Below are 15,996 nucleotides of genomic sequence, written 5' to 3'. Positions count from 1 at the left end.
AACATTTTTGGATTGCTTTCCAAAGCATATATATGCTTTGATTCTGAGGGAGATAATGTGTGGCCATGCACACTTCAGACCTAAATCCTGGACTTTGTTGAAAAGATAGCAGGACCTCATTTAGGAGCTGCAATAACACCCGGGCTGAAGATGAAAATCTTGTCAAAAAGGGGGCATATAAATTGCTGAGCCTTGGTGAAAACTGTGAGTCCTTTTGGAAGAGTCTGTTCTACTACAAGATTTGTGAGCCTGACGTCTTAGTCATCGCTTCTATTACAAGAATTGTTTTTGTCTTAGAAGATCCTTTGGCTTTTAAGGTCCCAATGAGCTGACTAGACTAGACTAACTATAAAATGAAAGAATAAATAACTCATGTTATCGGATCTGAGGACGGCAATTAATGAGTAACATCTATGCCGAATGTGGAGGGCTTAGGTTACAACCAGTGACTTGGATATAATTGATATGGGACTAAACTTGATAACTCTAAACTTTTAATAGCTGTCAGTTTTTTTCTAAGACATATTCTTTTATTTCAATTATTAGTGTCATGTCATGTACGAAGAAGTTGACTATATTTTTTCTCTTAAATTGTTAAGAATATAGGTTTAGTTTAACAACTGTAATATATCATGTGGGTTTGCAGTGAATATTCTGATAAATACTAAAATCTTGATAAATAATTTGGATGTCTCCCAAACAGTGCTCAGGAGACCTCAGGAACCCACAGGTGATTCTTGGTCATTCAGGCGAATGATTCAAAGCGAGGGCCTGATGATGTAATTCTAAAAAGGTCCTTCAGTGTTGGGGATATTCAGGCCAGCTTGGCAGTGATTAGGGCCCTCCTGCGCTGCGCCTGCAATGTTTGGGGCACCATGTGATCTTAGGAAATGAGCTCTAGTTGGGTGGATGCTAGGTATGTTGTACTATATCCAGGCCACTTGGTATCAACTTTGACCTTACATAACCCCATCACAGACAAAGTTTCTCCAAAGTAAGGCTGATGATGGATTGGTAGATACAAAAGACCTTTGGACCTTTGCACTGAATTGCTTCTTATATTTGATAAATCAGAGAAGCATGTTCAAAAATGTAAATAAAGAAACATTTATATCAATGCAACTGAATATAAAGCTTACACAAAAGTAGTTATTGGGCTTAATTTTCAGAATCAGACATTGACAGGCAAGTAATTCTTCCAACCATTTACTACCCAAATCATTTTGGAATAGCTACATGATGTTTCTGTGTATCTTTGTCTATAAATTGTAATTGTAATAATATTTATCCCATCGAGTTGTTTGAGGAGATAATGAATTTAATACACTTTTATGTATCTGGAAATTACTACTCACCCACTGATAATGATAATATTACTAGTAGTATGGTGAAGGAAAACATTCTAGTCGAAAACAGTTCACATATTGATCTATGGCATCAACCTGAGATTGGAGACAAGAATCTAGATATAGTATTAACACAGTTTATTTAATTTCAATATCCTCATCTGCAGCCAGAATTCTATACAAGGATGTCTGTGTCTGAATACAGAGTTTTACCCACCTATGAAATTAGAGACAAATCTGAATGCCATGAGGAAATATTAAAGATGAAATAATCCTGCCCTCCTTTCCAATTCTATTACACTTCATAAATTAATTTTCTTTCCTGGGTTTCTGGTTTCTCTTCACAAACACGGATATGAAAAAACTTGCAAAGATATCTTGACAAATTTTAAGTATAGGTGATATTTCTTCAACTAGTAAATAATAAAAGAAAAGTTTCTCTGTTTTATAGCTAGTTAAGAATAATTAGGGCGCTGGAGAAAATTTTAAGAATAATTCTGTTATGTCAGAAAACTTAAGAAGGTGATCTTTGGTTACCAAATGCTATTTTAATTATCCTACTATATTATGACTGGCAAGTCATCAACATTTCCTAATAAATATTTTTCTCTTATAAAGTTGATTAATATCAGGTGGCAGGAAGGAAACTGGGGACATTGGTGGTGGGAAACGTACACTGCTAAAGGGATGAGTACTGGAACATTCTATGACCTTTCAGTCATAGAATGAACAACTTTGAAACTGTGTTTCTCGAGGTGATTCAAATCATGAATTCAAAACATAAATGAATGAATTCAAATCATGAATGAACAGATCATGAATTCAAACCATGAATTCAAATAATGAATGAACAAATCATGAACAAACTTTGAAATTGAATCTCAAGGTGATTCATTTTTAAAACAAGGTGATTAATATTACTTAACAGAATGAACAGAATGAACAATACTTAACATTATTCACTGGTTCATTACACTCATCTTTTGTTCTAATCTTTTCTCCCTCCCTCCCTCCCTCCCTTCTTCTCTTCCTTCGTCCCTTCCTCCCTTCCTTTCCTTCATCCTTTATTTTTTCCTTCCTTCCTTCCTTCCTTCCTTCCTTCCTTCCTTCCTTCCTTCCTTCCTTCCTCCCTCCCTCCCTTCCTTCCTTTTTTTATTGAATCACCATGAGATACAGCTACAAATCTTTCATGTTTGAGTCTCAGTCATACAGTGATCAAACACCCTTTTCCTCCACCAATGTACATTTTCTTTTTTTCTTTCTTTTTTTAAATTTTTATTAGACACCATGAGGTGCAGTTGTAGACTTACATATTTTTGTGCTTGGGTTTCAATTATACAATGATCAAATACCCATCCCTCCACCAGTGCCCATTTCCCACCACCACGGATACCAGTATCCCTCCCAACCTCCACACCAATGTACATTTTCTACCACTAACGTCACCAGTATCCCTTCCCCACATCTCACTCCTCCCCCTGCCTCTATGACAGACAATTTCCCTCTTACTCTCCCTCTAGGTTTGACCATCATAGTTTGCAATACAGATACTGAGAGGCCATCCTGTTTGGCCCTTTATCTACTTCAGCACACATCTCCCATCCAGAGTGATCCCTCCAACCATCATTGATTTAATGATCCTTTCTCTATCCCAGTTACCTTCTCCTCCAGCTCATGAAGCAGAGCCGGAAGTTTTTAGTTAAATAATTCATTAATAATTATTGCAACCAACCTATCATCGAAGACTTGACATAATCTCTTCATAGATAAATAGGAAAGAGAGAGAGACTTACACATTCAAAATTAAATGCTTTTTAAATGTTCAGAGAAAACAAGTGTTACGTACATGGACAAGTGATTTGGTAAGAGAAATAACTCTCTTCTAATATTTGATTTCTTTCATTTTTTTGTGAAATATTTTGATTTTGATTTTTTATGTTTTTGCTTTTTGTGTCACACCCGGCGATGCACAGGGGTTACTCCTGGATCTGCACTCAGGAATTACTCCAGGCGGTACTTGGAGGACCATATGGGATGCTGGGAATCGAACCTGGGTCAGCCACCTGCAATGCAAGGCAAACGCCCTAGCCGCTGTGCTATCGCTCCAGCGATATTTTTTATTGCTAGATTTTATTTACTTTATATTATATTTACTTCAGTCACTGATTTATAATAATCTTTTTGTAAAAATATAGGGTCTCAGGCACAAAATGTTCCAACACCAAACTCCACCAGAGTGACCCTCTCTCAACCTGTCTCCCTCTATCATCCCACACCGTGATAGGCTCAATTCTGAAGAGTAATTCTTAGGTTCTGTTGTCTTTGCTTATTTGTTATTCTCTTACTATGGTTCCTTATGTCTCACATATGAGAGGGATCATTCTGTGTCTGCCCCTCTTCATCTGACTTATTTCACTGAGCTTGAAACTCTTCAGATACATCTCCATAGCAGCAAATTACATTTACTTCATCTTTTTATGGCTAAGGAATATTTTATTTTTTGGAGGATCTTTGGGATAGATAAAACTAAGTGGAGTTTCTGAGTTAGATGGAAGCCCAATTCTTAGGGTTTTAAGAAATATCCTTTTGTTTTTCAAAAAGGTTGAACCAAATCAACAAACCCACCAGCTATAAATGAGGTTTTCTTTTTTCCACACTCATGTCAAAACTGATTGCTTTTGTTCTTTGTGATGTGTACCATTCTCACCGGCATGATATAATATCTCAATTTCATTTTTTATTTGAATTTCCCTGATGATAAGTGATACAGAGCATTGCTTTTACAAATATGGATTGGCCAACAGTAGATTTTCTTTAAGGAAGTTTTTGTTCCTCTCTTCTCCCAACTTTTTGATTTTTTTTGTTTTATTATTATAAGTCTTACAATAACATTTTGTTTTAATCTAACACAAGAAGTTTCGCACAATATTTGAGTTTCATTAAAAAGTAAAATAAAATTGGAATATATTATACACTTGGTGAAACTAAGTACATAGGAAACAGCATAAATAAAAACTATCATTTCATTAAAAAAAAACAGGGGAAGCAAAAAGAATTAGTTTATGAGCTTTTTTGGTTTTTGGTTTTTACTATACCTGCTGTTTTCAGGGCTTATTCCTGACTCTGTTCTTAAGGAACACTTCTGGCAGTCCTCTAGGGAACATATGTGGTATGGAGATCAAATCCAGGAGGTCCATGTACAATGCAAGCACCTTACCTGCTGTACCATCTTTATGCGTACAAGAAAATAACTATGAACTGTCTCCCATATACCAAGCATGAGCACAATTAGCCTGTTTAGTTCTCACAAAAATCCTGCAGTTTATGCATTGTCATTTTAATTTAACTTATTAAAAAAGAAAAAAACTCCTAAGATTTAAATAAGTTTATTTAACTAGGCCAAGATTTACTGTTTTATGTTCAGCATAATTCTTGGGTCTTGAACGTCAGTGAGATAAAATACCCCCACTCAGTAAACTTACATTTTAATAAGAACCGCCAAACATTAATATGTTGCATAATATATTTGAAGTCATAATAAAGCACTGTCCACCATAAAACACTGTCCTCCTGATGTATCGATTTGCTCTAGTGGGCACCAGTAAAGTCTCCATTTTGAGACTTGCTGTTACTGTGTTTGGCATATTGAATACACCACGGGGAGCTTGCCAGGGTCTGCTGTGTGGGTGGGATACTCTCGGTAGCTTGCCGAACTATCTGAGAGGGAAGGAGGAATGGAACCCAGGTCGGCCGTGTGCTATCGCCCATAAAGTGCATAATATATAAGAATGGGAGGTGAAATAACTTAGAGGAGTGTGGAACAATTGGGTCTTTGTTGATCATTTTGAGCTCTTGCTTTAGAATCTGCAGCAAAGGAAATATTGCAGGGGCGAGCACTGACATATTCTGATTACTAATACTCTCATGATAATTGGCTAGTGTGTTAAGATAACTGGGGATAACTGGAGAGCTGACAATGGCAGAGAACCTGAGAGCATCTGCAAAGTTATTGCCATTATCCGGCTTCAGATGATGGCATCTGAGTTCAGTTGGTAGAAGTACAAATAAAACAAACAAAACAACAAAAATGAAAACCAAAAATATTAGATTCTGGATATAATTTGAGCACAACCAGGGTTTCCTGACAGATTAGGTGAAGCGGAATGAGAAAGTAAGAGGAAATAGAGAAACAGATATTTTGGCCAGCATAACCTGAAGGCATTGCCGTCAAATCAGAAGGGTGAATATGAAGCAGAATTTGAAGAGATGAATGTTATTTCTGTTTTGGTGACATGTTGGGTTTGAAATATTGGTTAATCATGCAATTTCAGATATTGAGAAAGCAGTTATATATAAAATATGGGTGACTGCACAATCATTATGGAAATATTTGAAAATATTTAAAATTGTGAATTTCATCACAACCTTTGGGAAAAGTAACCAAGTCAAACCTATCTCTAGCCAAATACCTAGATTTGCTTCTACTTGGAATAATCTAAATTGTGAAGTGAATAGCCGTAGTTGGCATAGAGGCAATACTCAGGAAGATAAATAAGTTCATTTTACAAAAATGGTAAATAAAATATGTATCTATTTCATTACCCAAATATGATCATTCTTTTTTTCCAAACTCTTAGTAATCCCTCAATTTTTTTTTTTTGAAAATGAGGTTTCAGTTTTCTTCAACTCCTAAACTCCCTTGGTTGTAAGCAGTACAGTCTTTACTTATAGGACTTATTCTCTGAAACATCTTTTAAAATTTATATGACCAACAGTTATTTTTTAAATATTACATATTTTAAAATGATTAATAAACTTTAAAATCAGGAGTGATCCCTGAGCACTATTGGGTTTGGCCCACAACCAGACTCCCACAGCCAAAAAAATCCAGTCTTAACTATGACCAGTTTAGAGAGTGCAAACATAGCAGTTATTTAAATTAAGTAATAATCTTAGGTAACAAAACTACTTGTGAAGTTATTCGTCATTTCCCGTAAAACATAACTCTTATCTCTATATAAGCATATATCTGTATATATATATATTGTTCAATATTCTTCTGTAAATTATAAATTGAAAAATTTTATTTTCTTTTTATTTAGTCCCTATTTTTGAATTAGGGACAGTGGGATGCTAGATGATGCTCACTAGAAAAAGCTTTCTTAAATTTAAAGATAAATTATGAAGTATGAAGTCAGGAGGTAATGGGAAGGGTTGACGCTGATCCAAGAGTTGCATAACCAAATGAAAGGCCTTTTGGTAAACAAAGATCATAAACACATTGTAAGAAAAGGCCCACAGCCTACCTGGCTCAGAAATGTTAAAAATCAGACTTTTAGTTCCTGGTAAATTCCATTCAGTGTACACAACTCTAAGTAAATTCCTTAGCATACGTGAGCTTCACGTTCCTTATCTGCAAAATGGGAAGACAAAATAGACGCAGGAAAGAATGTTGTGAGGGTCAGATGAAATAATACACCCAAAGTGCTTAGTAAAATGCCCTACACGTATTAATTACATGACATGCATTAAAAGAACATTACCTGAGAGATTTACATGGGTCTTGGTCATTTTGACCGAAGTTAGTTTGTTCTGAAGAATCAACCATCGAAAATAGAAATGTGACTAAGCGATAAAGGATTCTAAGACAAACTCACAAAAATGGTCCTCCGTCCATCTAGTCTAAGAAGGAAACATCTACCATTCTCTTGTGATTTTGTTGTTGTTCTTGTTTATTTATTTGGTTTTGTGTTTTGGTGATGGTGGTGGTTGCCAAACGCGGATGCCAAGCAATTCTAGCTGCTTGAAAGGTTTTTGTTTACCCTGGACCCAAAGAATCTTCAATTGCACACCCTACACCCTGGTGAAGTGAAGCTCAACCCCTGGACACACCGTCTTTTCTGGTATCCCCCAAAACCAGAGGGTGGGGGTGGAGTGGGGTGGGAATTCCATGCTTGCCCCCAAACCTCTGCAATGCCAGGAGGGTAAGGAGCTGTGACGTCCTTTGCACGCGCGGCGGGGACACCCCGCGCCCTGGCCCGGCTGGGGCAGCGCGCCCCGCGGTACCCGCAGCATCCCGGCCCGCGGCTGCAGCATCCCGGCCGCGGCTGCAGCATCCCGGCCGCGGCGCGCAGGGCGCAGGCTCCGCGGCCCGAGCAGGCGCGTCAGCCCAGCTCGGCGGTGGCGCGGGCGGCGGGGACGCAGCTGCCCCCGCGCTGCGCCCGCCGCACCCCCCGCAGTCACCGCCGTCTGGGCCCGGAGCCGCGGGCCGCGTCGTCGTCTGGCGGCTGCGGGCGGGGGCGCCTCGGGGTAAGTGCCGGGGGCTCCGCTGGGGAGGGAGGGACCGGCGGGGACGGGGCGGGGACGGCGGTGGTCGGGGACGGGAATAAATGCCACTGCGGAGAGACCCGGGCCAGCCCGGGGTGGCGGCACTGCGGCGCGCCGGGGGTGGGGAGGGAGGCGGCGGCGCGGGGCGTCCAGCAGCAGCCGCAGCAGCCGGGTCCCCGAGGGGGGACACACACCCGGGCTGGACGGGGCCGGGGACAGCGGACACGCCGGGGATGGAGGGAAGTGCAGGGTGGGCGGGCAAGGCCCCTCGCAGGGAGTTGGACTCTGCAGGGGTCTCTACAGCTGTCCTCCCTCTCCTTTGAAAGATTGCAGGTGAAAATCGGGAGCCGGGGTGCAGTTTCTCCCGCCCCTTCAAAGCGCGCGTAGGGACCCCCTAGGAGGTGCAGGTGGGGGAGATACCTGCTGCTGCGGACAGAGGTGCCCGGCAGCAGATGCCACCGAGGGGTGGGGGAAGGGAGCGCCCAGGGCTCCTAGTGGCCGAGGAGAGTCTGAGGTTGGATTTGACCCCCCCAAGGTTCTCCTGCCTGGCTCTAGGGACTCTGAAATCTAAATGTGGGACATTAAGAATGTCTGGGAGAAAGCGGCAAGGAAGAGCCTGCCAGAGGAGAAACGAATTTTTAAGGGTGAGATGGGAAGGGAAGTAACGGATCACAGGTCTAGACGTGGCCGAAAACATTTTAGAACTGGGAAAGGAAGGATTCAGGAGAGGTTGGAGTGTTTCAACGTTAAAAGCTTAAGTTATTTATTTATTTATTTTTGGTTTGGGTTGGGTTTTCTGCTTTTTAATGCAGCAGATTCTGCCAGATGGGAATTCTTATTGGGCAGGGAGAATGTTATCAAAATATGATTAAGAGGATTATTTGGAAGTCAAATCATACTTGCTGCTTCATGTAAATGTTGCCCAGAATATCTAAAGTCAGAAATCTTTTTTGATGCAAATGTTAGTATCATCTAAGTAGGAAAACCAAGCCGTGAACTTTGATATTCGATGTTTGAGTGAAACACAGCTGTGTTTAGTGTCTAAATTAAAGCATGAGTTTAAAGTGTGAAACCCTTGGTCCTAAAGTTTGCATATCTGTCAATTCATAAATACTTACAATGATCTTTTATTTTCATTGGAAAAACTCTGTGCACTATACAGTATAGAAATTGTAAAAATTCAGCTGTATCAGATCAAGATAAAAATTTTGACATTTTATTAAACATCCTTCCAGGTATCTTTCACTACACATTAATATTCAACTTAATTCAATATACGATTTTATATATCTTTAGATTCAGAAATTTTGCATACTTAAGTTTTACACTTCAGTAGGACCTCATTTTCTGTGAATCCTTTAAACTAAAATTTACTATGAAACTATCACAAAATATATAGTAATATATAACAATATAGGATCAAGCGATAAGAATTTAATGTACAAATATACTTGATTATTTGGTAGAAATGAGTGTGTGCTTAAAAGAGTTATATAGTTATCACTTGCTTTATATATGTAAATATTTTCTTGTTCTTTCTCGTAGATCCATCTTCTGAAAACTAACTTTTCAAGATGAAGTTTCTGTTGGCACTTTTCTTTTTTATTTTAATTTCTTTTTGGGTTGAAGAAGCTTATTCTAAGGAGAAGTCTTCAAAGAAAGGGAAGGGGAAAAAGAAGCAATATCTATGCCCATCGTACGTTCTCCATGTCTTATACTCTAATACGGAGTAATACTGTTGTATATTTTAGTCAAAGTAAGGTAGTTTATTGAAAGACTTAAGAACCTAATTTTTCATGTCAGAATATGCAAATTTTCTGATACAGAATATGCAAGTATTCGTTCATTCCATGGAGAATGACACCATGAAATAAGATTTTTAAATGTGGTAGCTGATTCTCAGAGTGAAATGCAAATCTTTATGAAGATTGGTTTAAAAAATAATATCTTTTTTACTCAAAATATGAAATTGAGATTTCATGTTTTATGCATGTATTATTTTTTAAAATTGATTAAAAACTGTTAATAGTGAGTTTTCTTAAGAACTCAGATAGCTAACTTATAGTTTATATTTACGCATGGCAAAAGAATATTTACATATTGATCAATTTTGATTTCTCCGTATTTAAAAAATTAGAATGTCTAATATTTCCTTTGTGACTTGTGAAGGAAAAGAATCTAAATTCAAAAGACCTTGTCTCTTCCCACGCCTCCCAGAGTTTTATAATTTGGATTCTATTATTTTTAAGTGAAAAGAACTTTAATATTATTACTGAATAAGAGCTGAAATACCTAGTAAAGCAATATAGCACTAGATCAGTAACTTTCACAAAATATCAACATTAATGTAATAAGGTAACATATGCAGTGATCTGAAGTAAAATTTTCTGATACAGAATTCCTTTAATTCCAGAGAGACACTATGGAATTTATCAAATCCGATACATTAAGAAATTATGAAACGATTCAGTTATCATTATTCCAGCCAACCTGATTAGTAAACAAACATAAATCATTGTGGGTATGTGGGTGTTCTGGAAAATAAGTTGAGGGGGAGCAGGGAGATAGCACAGGCCCTCAAATCCAGTTTGATTCTCAAGACTGTGTGATCTTTTGCATGCTGTTGGGTGTATCCTTACAGGATCCCAGTGCTCTTGATTGCTGCAGGACCCGAGGAGACTAAATTTTAGACCCTCAACTGCAGTATAACCGGAAGTGGTTCTAGAACTTTAGAACCATATTTGGGAGGCCCCTTCTCCACCCAAAGACATTAACATGCATTTGAGGCAATATGTTGTATAAAGTAATGAAGGGCTTTATGTCTGAATATGTAAGAATAAATGACAAATTTGTAGACAGTATTTTTTAAGTCTTTAAAAATATTTATTGAGATACAGTGATGTACAGTACTGTTGATGATGGTTCCGTGTCTGCAGCAATCAACTCCATACCCATCACCAATGTCCCTAGCACCAGGTTTCCAAAGTCCTCCTCCCCAAACTCAGAATATAGAACAGTTCTTCAGTTCTGTTGTCCTTGGCTCTCTGCCGCTGCCTTATTGTGTGTGTAGAGTCACATAAAGTCTAGAAGGAAATCTCCTTAGTAAGCAATAACTCCTGAATTTCAGCTTTCACAGCCTAACCTAATCCAGTGCTGTACAATTTGATATGAAGGTCAGACTTCTTCATGTGGAACAGATTGGGCCTTTACTTTTAGTTTTAAACATGAGTTTACACATGTCAATCCCTGTGTATCTGCCCCACTGCATGTATCCATGGGTGCCTATTCAGAAGCAGCTGCCATCTGCAGTGATCAATACCCTCCAGTCTTTTTGTGCCACAACCAGGAGATTAGAATTTCAGCAAATGTTACTGGGCCCACTCGAGCAAATCAACGAACAACGGGAGAACAGTGATAGTGACAGTGACATTGCCAGATCTTACACTCCCGAAGTTAAAGTGTACATTCAGATGCTTTAGTTATGTTTACTAATTTTTCATTTGATGAATGTTGACATAGTGACACAACTCTTGGATGTTGTATAGTCATGATTACTTTTGTGTGGAGTGAAACTGTCTTGAGTAAGTTGAGTTTCTATATTAGAGGAAGATGAGAAGGCTTTCATTCTCTTTCCTCTTCCCCAGCCCCTTTTCCATGACTGCATTTCATTGTACAATGCTAGCAAATTTTAAACCTTCCCCCCACCCAAAGTGGGGTACAACCATTTTATGAAGCTTTTAAAAATTAAGGGGTGGGGTTGAGGGTGCGTGGAGCAATACTACAGTAAGGCATTTGCCTTGCACACAACAGACTAGGGTTCTATTCCTGGCACCCTATATGGTCACCTGAGCCTGCCAGGTGTGATTCCTGAGTGCAGAGCCAGGAGTAACTCCTGAGCACCACAGGTGTTGCCCCAAAACCAATATAATTTTTAAAAATTGTGGTGCCACGGCTATAATACAGAGGGTAGGATGCTTATCTTGCATTCAGCTGGCCTGGGTTTAATCACTGACACCCCATATGAACTCCCCTCACAGACTCATCTCCAGCCCACCCGCACACCCTGAGCTGGCCAGGAGTGACTCCTGATTCCAGAGTCAGGAGAAAGCCCTGGGCACTGCTGGGTGTGGTCCCAAAACAAACACAAAAATTGTACTTTCACCAAAAAAGTTTAACTTAAAGTTAACAATATGCAATGATTATGTAGTTGAAATATAGCATATGCAATGAATTCGAAGAGCTCTTGAAATGGGACCAGTAAGTCATGTCACTACAATACGTCTATAACATTCTTTTAGAGGACATTCTATAGCTTTTTTAAATTGATTTATATAAATGGATACATTAAACTTCCCATATTTATAGTTAGGTTAGCCGGTTTTAAAAGTTAAATGTGGCAAAGAATGAAAAAGTGAAGGTACTTTCCTGGCGAATATACAATTATTCAAGTGGATGACTCAACTCATGCCTGGTAAGCGAATATTACAGGATTTAAAAGTAATTGAAATTATACTTTGAAATTTTCTATTGTGGTTTAAATTTTTTATTTTATAATTTAAAGAAATATGGCTGTTTAACAGTCTTTCCATGTGATATAGACAAAAATCCTGATTTACCAAAAAGTAGGTGTGCCTTGTGGATTGGATTAATGTTTGAGCATTATATTAAGAATTTTGATTTTATTATCACAAAATAGTGAACTTTAGAACTGAGATTTCTGCAGCTATCATTAGATGATCCATTATCTACAAATGTCCAAGTATATAATAATATACTGTGAAAGAATAAACAAATTATTTGTATTTTAGAGAATGATCCAGTTTGCTCATTTTGTCTAAGTTGATTAAATATGAGGAACTTTAAGAGGAATACTTAAAACTGCAAAACAGAGAAGTTAGATAGGGACCTACAATAATTTTCCTCACTATAGTGCAATTGTTGGTTCAATGACATTTTGAATTATTTTTCTGTTTTGAATAGTTAATGAAGCACTAGAAGTGTGCATACCTGTGTTGGTGCTGTGTTGCATAAGTGTAGTAAACATAAATGAAAATTCCCCTTATTGCTGTTATAGTAATATTCTCCCCTTTCAGATACTAAACATATGCGGGGATTGCCTCAAAGTGTGGAAAACATAAAAGATTTGGAGTTCTTAATATTTTAGGGTACAGTCTTAAGTTTGAGCTTGGAATATATCATACATTTTTAGGACTTTTGTGATTTTTAAAAATTTATATTGTTAGAGAAGCTATAAAATCATGTATCTTGATTTTATTTTCATTGAATTTCATATGTAGGTGAAGCAGTGTACTACAATGATAGGGCTTCTGATAAATTTACTTTAAAAATTTTAGGAAATGTATTAGTGAATAAGATATAAAATATAAGCTTTACAGAGCAATTTTAAGTCTTTAGACACATATACATATTTTTTGTGTGTAGCTCACATTTGACATGAATCTTAACCTTAATCTGAGGTCTTTTTTCTTACTGTTCTGTACATTTTGTTTGAGTGATTTTCTACAAATTTCTGCTTGTGATTGCTTTTTACATATTTACTTCTAAAAAACACCTTACGTGTTGTCCCACAATTTCTAGCTGATCATTTTATTCGGACCATTTGCACGTTCAGCTAAAATTATAAAATCTGTATTCAGTAATCTTCGCCCCAACCTTCCACGATGTTCTTCTTGCTACCAAACGATAACATCTTCTTTGCCATCCAAATCAGAATCCTGGAATTGAGGCAAATAGTGAATATGAATGACAGAATTGGTATACCAAATAATTTTGAAGGAATAAAGAACTGAATCTCAAAAGATAAAACCATAAGTTTTAATTTGGTTTTAGAAATCACTTGTGCAAACATCGAATAAAGAAATCAGTGGTTTTTTTTTCTTCAAAACACCTTTGGAAAAGATATTGGCTATTGTGATAATGAAATAAATATACATTCATCTTAGAAATGAATAACTGTTAAGAAATAAATCTATATTTACTAATTCTAAGTATATTAAGCTATATTAATGTTTGTTATATATCTTGATTTAATAGAATGCTATTATTTAAAGCAACTTTTATAGAGAGTTCTCTACAATACTACTTAATATATTTAAGGGAGAGAAATATGAAGAATCGCAGGGCCAGAGAGCTAGGACAGGTGCTGAGGTGCTGACCTTGCTTGCAGCTTACTCTTTTTCTACCCTCAGAACTAAGTACCATCAGTAGTGATCCCCAATACAGAAGGAGGTGTAAGCCCTGAGCTTGGTGTGACACAATCTACACCTCAATCCCCGCCAACACACAAAGTAATTTATTTAAATGTTAAAAGTCACATTACAAAGACCTAAGGGATCTTAGATACTTTTAAGAAAATTGAACAGTGTCATAAATTTTTTTTTGAAAACTGTATGTAGATGAGAAGATACTTCCTTTTTTGGAAAAAAAATAGCTGAAATCATGACTAATAAGTAAATGCTATGAAGAAAGGTATTTTTGGATCTAAGATGGAAATTTTTAACAGAATTTGTCTAAATATAATTGATTGGGGAGAGAGATGATGGGGTTCATTGAAATAAACACTTCTCTGGCATGTGGAATTATTACATGGAAGACATTATTACAGAAAGTTTGAATTGGATGGGGAGTTAAAACATGACAATATTCAACATTTCAACTTGCAGTATTTTTAACATTTCTAATGTATTTATATAATTATAGCATTAAAGTTAGTTAACAACAATATTATGTATAAAAATTTAAAAATATATCATCTTGATCCAAATATAAGTACATCTTTATTTTTGGTACGTTGTCTTGGAAAGCTCCGTTAGGTGAAATAAATATAACTTGGTCTTGTTAATGATAGACTTTCGCTTGGAATTTCATGAATAATAAGATTTTAAGATACTCTTTCAGACACACAATAACCTTTCCAACATAAATCCATAGGAAAAAACATGTCGATTTTTTTTAAAGAAATGATTCAAGAGAAGCCTAGATATAGTACAATGTGTTAGGCACTTGCCTTTCACATGACTCACCTGGATTTTATCCCCAGCACCTCAAATGGTCCCGCCAGGAGTGATCCCTAAACACAAAGTCAGAAACAAGCCCTGAGCACATCTAGTTGTGGCCCATAATTTAAAAAGAAGAAGAAAAGATTTAGACATGACAAATATAAATGATCTGAGCACATGCAGTAATTGATTTATAGATTTGTATATGTAAAATATATGAAACCAAAACATACTAATTTTCTTTTCTAGAATTTTTGAATGTACAATGAAACTAAAATTTCCCCACTAAACAAGATATTACTTACGGTTTCTAAATGTTGTCATAGAAGACATAATAGCGCTTTTTAGTACTGAATTTTACAGTCTGACTGTAGCCTCTTGGCACATACTTCCATTTTTGCCATTACTGTATTATTTCTATTGTTAAGAATTACTTGAACTTCAAACATCTGATAAAATAAGTACAATGAATATGTTTACAAGTTACATTTTACATCTTATTTTTCTCAATTTTGAGGATTCGTATTATAGGTTTGGGCAGCTTAATAGCAATCCCTTAGTTGGTTTTTGATGAGATCTTACTACTTTTAGATTAGTGTTTGGTAATGCTAGCCTATGCATATCCCATCTTCTAAATTATATTAATTTATCGTCAAATTATCTGTAACTGCCAACATTCTAGCTTTAAAAACACTGCAGAGGGATTTATATCTTTATTTTGGGTTAATATGCATATTGGGAAGCAATGTGATTATTTTAGCTTATTCACAAATTTAAAAAAATTGCATTTAAAGTTATGCTATATCTCTTATGAGTTTTTAAAATCTCCTTTGGAGAGTGATATTTACACCACTTAGTGGAAGCAATTTTATACATAGATTTTATATAGTAAAATGTTAGGGATGCTGTAATATTAAATATTGAAAGTTATCATTTAATCTAAATATATTAATAATCACCTTTCTATTCTTATTTTCTTACCCATTGTTCATGAATAAGTTGAATTGATTTTCCAGTTCAGTTCCAGTTTCTTACACCTCAGCAGAAATGTTAAGAAAAATGAACTGAAAAAGATGAAGGCCGATTAGGAAAGGATATAAATATTATTACAATGGGATACAATGGGTACAACAAAAAACTGCATTATTATTACTGTAACATCTAAGTTAAGCTTATCTGATAATTAATTTAAATACACATATTTTATTATCTATTGAAAAGTTAAAATTTAATAGCACAACATTTTTATTTTTTGTAATCCAATAAATTTATGATCTTCCATTTCCAACTAATTTTCCCGGTTT

General features: G+C 36.6%; 1 protein-coding gene across 1 annotated transcript in view; it reads left to right on the top strand.

The window, feature by feature from the left end:
- The first annotated feature begins 7,373 nt into the window (after positions 1-7,373).
- GLRB (glycine receptor beta) overlaps positions 7,374-15,996 on the top strand; it is an 84,922-nt gene continuing 76,299 nt past the window's right edge. Inside the window, exons 1-2 of the mRNA XM_056118896.1 lie at positions 7,374-7,655; positions 9,219-9,369. Of these exons, the coding sequence (XP_055974871.1) occupies positions 9,248-9,369 (122 nt within the window). The 5' untranslated portion in view covers positions 7,374-7,655; positions 9,219-9,247. The remainder of the gene's footprint in view (positions 7,656-9,218; positions 9,370-15,996) is intronic.

This window comes from Sorex fumeus, unplaced genomic scaffold (assembly GCF_029834395.1).
Source record: "Sorex fumeus unplaced genomic scaffold, SorFum_2.1 ptg000039l, whole genome shotgun sequence".
Taxonomy (NCBI): Eukaryota; Metazoa; Chordata; class Mammalia; order Eulipotyphla; family Soricidae; genus Sorex; species Sorex fumeus.
The sequence above is the reverse complement of the archived record's forward strand: the minus strand, read 5'-3'. Positions and strand labels throughout refer to the sequence as shown.